General features: G+C 43.6%; 1 protein-coding gene across 1 annotated transcript in view; it reads right to left on the bottom strand.

Moving 5' to 3' along the window:
• arhgap20 (Rho GTPase activating protein 20) overlaps positions 1-553 on the bottom strand; it is a 25,827-nt gene extending 25,274 nt beyond the window's left edge. The window contains exon 1 of the mRNA XM_076111646.1: positions 468-553. Within this exon, the coding sequence (XP_075967761.1) occupies positions 468-550 (83 nt within the window). The 5' untranslated portion in view covers positions 551-553. The remainder of the gene's footprint in view (positions 1-467) is intronic.
• Positions 554-5,102: the final 4,549 nt, after the last annotated feature.

Raw genomic sequence — 5,102 nt, 5'->3', positions numbered from 1 at the left:
CAGCCTCCCGGCTTCTAATCTCTGTGACGTCACCCAAATACAACCCAACTTTTTCTTGTGTTGCAACTCCATTTCGTCGTGCAACCCTGTGTTGCATAATGACAACATCCTCATGAACCAGAGGGACCAGGAGTTTATACAGAACTAGGAAGACACCAGCAGAAATAATCAGTTCAGAGACACAACGATAGAAACCATCATCTGTAACATCGTCTACTGAGAGAGAGCAGCGCTCCATTCAGGCTGTCCTCTTACAGCGATCGAAGCCATGATCATGAAGAGTAATGCACACTAAATGAATCCATATGTGAGCCACGTAATCATGAACCAGGAGGTCAGACCGCTGTTCAATCCCCGTGTGAAACGAGCTGTCAATGTTGATTTAAGTGTAACTTAAGTTACTCCACTTACGTAGTTATTTATCCCAAACCAAGAGAGGGTGTGTGTGTGTGTGTGTGTGCTCGTACCTGGACGTGCTTCTCGATCTGGTGAGTGCTTTGCTGATGACCAGCGAGGGAGCTGACTGTCTCCTCTGAGCCAAAGTCTTCATCTTCTACAGAGAGAGAGAGAGAGAGAGAGAGGGAGGGAGGGAGGGAGAGAGGGAGGGAGGGAGTATTAGGGTCAATGCAGGTGATGGTAACATCATTCTTTGGGTTTGCATGGTTGAAAAGCACATCTTCAGCTCTACTCGAGGCATGTCATGTAAGAAACATGGGAGAGGGAAATAGACAAAACTCCACAAACAGTAGATGTGTGTGTGTGTGTGTGTGTGTGTGTGTGTGTGTGTGTGTGTGTGTGTGTGTGTGTGTGGAGGATGTTGGCTGATAGAAAAGGAGAAGTGACGGCTGTAAAGAAGGAAAAGAGGAAGTGAGTGAAATGGATAAAGATGGCGACTGACAGAAAGATAAAAACAACACAGATCTGATCCGTCATATATTAACTGGAAGCTGCCTCACAGAAGTACGACAGGCATCCCTTCATCCACCGCAGCTATTCCAATTAAACCCTAATCTATTTACGACATACCCGAAACCATGTGAGCCCCAAACATTCACTACAGTCATCCAATCTGTGGGGGGGGGGGGGGTGAAATAAGACCGTGCTTCCTAAAACTCATTTAGCAGAGACGTATGGGTAACATTCCTCTCCTCTAGAAGTGTTGAAGGAGGAATTTGACTCACGGGTCAAAGACAAGATGCATCGACTTCTACTTCACGGCTGAGATGAGCTGCTGAAAAACCACTTCATCACGTTTCAGGACACTTTAATCGACTTCAAGGTTTGTGGAGAAACACGGTGGTTGAGATTAAAGTCAGGTCTTCATCAGCTCCATGTGGCAGAGGGACCAATCAGTGACTCCCTGAAGTCGCACTTCTGTTCTTCAGTAACATTGGCTCTTTCTGCAGCTGTGAGGTGATTGACGGGGAGCACGGAGACACTCCAGTTGGCAGGATGCGCAGTACAAACACAGATGCATCATGCACACGTGACACGCATGTTCCTGTCATGCGTGTCGGGATGAACTCTCTGGCACAAACTCCTCCTGAGTGACGGCACGACAACTCCGATAAAGCAGAGCTCAGGTTTCTCACATCTCACCAACGCCGCGCTAAACTCTCCAAAACCCAAAACCCCGAACCCCGAACCAGGCCAAGGTGCAGCAGAAGAAAGGGAGGCTACAGTAACAACGTTTGAAAAGCCCCCGAGCAGAGACGTGGTGAAATACTTACAGAAAGCAATCCGACAACACGAGTGACTGCATTCTGATGCCAAAGATGATGTATTGGAGGATAACACCATCACAGAGCTGCACAGCTCAACGTGGTTAGCAGTGACTGCTAACCACGGATCTGATGTTGATCTGAGTTTACACAGCGAGTGAAGAATTCACTCCTTCTGTTTGTGTTGTTGGTTTTGGACGTCGTGACTTTTAGTTCAAACTCTTACAGATGCTTTTTGATGCTTTTTGCTAAAGTTTAGTTCGTCGTCATCTTAAAATCCATTTACAACCACAGCTGACCCAGCACACAAATATTAGTAAGAAAAGCACTGTATGTTAAATGTATGCACCGATAGCATATCAGTCTACATATATAAAGATCATTACCCCCCAATATAAAGTACTCAATAATACACAGAACCAATGCTGCAAATACATAAAGAAATACATTATGCATCCACAAAAATATACATATGTGTATAAATACGTGCATGTACTTCTGTTTTAGTTCTGCTAAATATGTTTTGATCCAGCATCCATCTCCATATGGGACATTTTTAACATTATAAGCTCACATTCTGCCTGCTGGAAGGTGCAGTTACACCTTCTAACCGCGCGTAGATTTGGGGGCGCTGTTCACTGCGACTAAAGCGAGCAGCTGCTGCACGATCTTCCTCTCCGGTCTGTCTCCGGTCTGAGGACCAACACCGGGGCGAGAAAACTACAATCAATACGTGAAACGACCGGAGATACATCTGAGAGTAAGACATTTATTAAGACTTGTTTGTTTTGAATTGAAGATGAATGAGGAGACATTTGAGAGATCTGATGGCATCATCCCTCTGTGTGTGTGTGCGTGTGTGTGTGTGTGTGTGCGTGTGTGTGTGTGCGTGTGTGTGTGTGTGTGTGTGTGTGTGTGTGTGTGTGTGTGTGTGCGTGCGTGTGTGTGTGCGTGTGTGTGTGTGTGTGCGTGTGTGTGTGTGTGTGTGTGTGTGTGTGTGTGTGTGTGTTGAGTGACTCCTGTCTGTCTGATGAACCAATAATCACGATCGATTATTCAGCGCCTTCAGTCGCAGTCTGTCTGGATTCAGCAGAACACAAAGTGAAACCTAAAGCAGTGACATGAGGATTCATTCTGGGCTTTCGTTTAAAAAGTTGTTTAATCCAGACAGCCTCTTTATTTTCATATATATATATATATATGAAAATAAAGAGGCTGTCTGTGCTGTTTTTCTTGAAACACTTTGATAAACTGCGCTCTTATACTTATACTCTTTATATCTCACCAGATAAATCAAACACAGTGATGAGACAAAGCTGCACGGAATGTTTAAAATACTGATTGTTACTTAGAACGAGGAGCATGGCAGAGTGTCTACTCATGAATCACTCCAAAGCACGACAAACAGCTGCAGATTTACAAGAATATCAAGACAAAGAACTAAATTATAGAAAATAAAGCAGATATAATCTGGTATTTCAGAGAGACACATCTCTATTTGGTCCTTAAACTCTTAAATAAGACACCTATTAATTACACCGTGAAACAGCAGCTTCACACTCCAGTTTAAACCGTTTGATCCTAAATGAGCGCACTGGGTAGATCAGTGCGTAAAAACGCACCACAGCGCCAGAAAGCCGCAGGAGAAGCGCCGCTCGTACCTTTTTGCTGTCTCCCGTCAGGGAGTCGGACCTGTTCTGTCCCATGGTCCCCTGCTGCGGGGACATGGTTTCCATTTAACACCGTATAGATCCACGGGGCCGAGCGCGCAGACGGTTTATTCCCATGATACGAGCGCGTATAAGTCCAAAGTGTTTTATCCGGTGGAGAGGAGGGCACGAGCCCGCGGAGAGTCCATGATGGAGAGGAGGAAGAGGAGGAAGAGGAGGTGAAGCCCGTGCGCGCTCCTCTGTCTCTGTGTGTGTCTCCACTGTGTCTGAACGACGCAGCTCCGCTCCGCCTCGATTTACTTTAATGTTGGAATTTTAGCGGGGATGACATACACACACACTTCCGCTGTTACTTTTCAAAATAAAATCGCGTTTATTATACAGGACGGAGTTTGAGGGACGTGGATAACAATTAAAGCAGCTTATAAAGTCGAGATAAAGGGAAACGTTGTTAGCAGTGCTCGTTTAAACTACAAAGAGTGAACTTCCGGTGTTACATACAGTATAGTCATGTTTACATGTCAGCTATATACTCTACATAATCATATCGTCCACTTATATCCAGGCAGAGTTTATTTATTTGCACTATATGTTTTGCTTACAACTTCCAGAAAACTTGATTTGTGTATAAACGTTTATTTAGTATTTCATTGTTGGTCATTGGTACGTTTTAATAACTGATATACAAGTAGCCTGAAATAAAACCAACTACTAACATCACGATGCTGGAAAGTGGAGCTTAAAAAGAATCCAGTTTATGAATTATTCCTTTACATTTGTGGTCCAAAGATGATTTTATTTTATTTTATTCCAAAGACGTATAATTTAAAATGATGTAATGAACATTATATTCTTTGTGACTTATAGAAATTAATGTTAGATTACATTTTTTTATTTCTTTTTTTGGACTTTGAATTCATTTTATTTATCTTATCAAGATTACTTTTATAATCTATATTCATCTCCGCCACAGTTGTTACGGCACATTGTTTTACAACAAATAGGGGCTTAATTCAGCATTTATTTTGAATTGTTTTTATGTGTTCTGTCATTTCTCTCGTCAGTTGATTATCTCTAAGGGAAACATGATCTTTACCTGTTACATTTGCTGAGCTGTCTTCACGAGAATCTGTTTTTCATCACTCACACTGAGTATTAGATGTTGCATGATTTGTACCCTCCGCTCATTAGTTTGCCTCTTTTATTTTGAAGGCAGAGCTGACTCCGGGTCGCATCCTGTCCTAATCTGCAGGTCTTGATGCAACTCATGTACCTGAAAGCCTGCTCTGGTTTAAATCTCGAGCTGTGTACCGGTGTAGGTGTGTGTGTGTGTGTGTGTGTGTGTGTGTGTGTGTGTGTGTGTGTGTGTGTGTGTGTGTGTGTGTGTTTTTATGTGAAGGGCCCATCGTGTGTTTTTCCAGTCTGTTCAGTCAGTCGGTGCCATAAAGAAGCCGACTGTTCGTGTGCGACAGCATGGCGGTTTGCAGAGGGACCAGGTGTGAGAATGTGCTCCCAGGGCCAAGAATAACATGGCTGATGAGGAGGAATGTCCACTCTATTTTTTTTTCTTCATAAGCATGACGCATGACGCATGGTTCTTATAGCTGCAGCTACAGTATACTTTACTGTAGGAGCCCGGTGGGTTGGGAGTGTTTACTTTTAAATGTCTGAGGAGAACACGCCTCCATCAAACTTAAACTCATGTGTTGAC

This window comes from Anarhichas minor, unplaced genomic scaffold (assembly GCF_050575085.1).
Source record: "Anarhichas minor isolate MPS153535 unplaced genomic scaffold, ASM5057508v1 ptg000004l, whole genome shotgun sequence".
NCBI classification, from domain to species: domain Eukaryota; kingdom Metazoa; phylum Chordata; class Actinopteri; order Perciformes; family Anarhichadidae; genus Anarhichas; species Anarhichas minor.
This window is presented reverse-complemented; position numbering and strand designations above follow the sequence as displayed.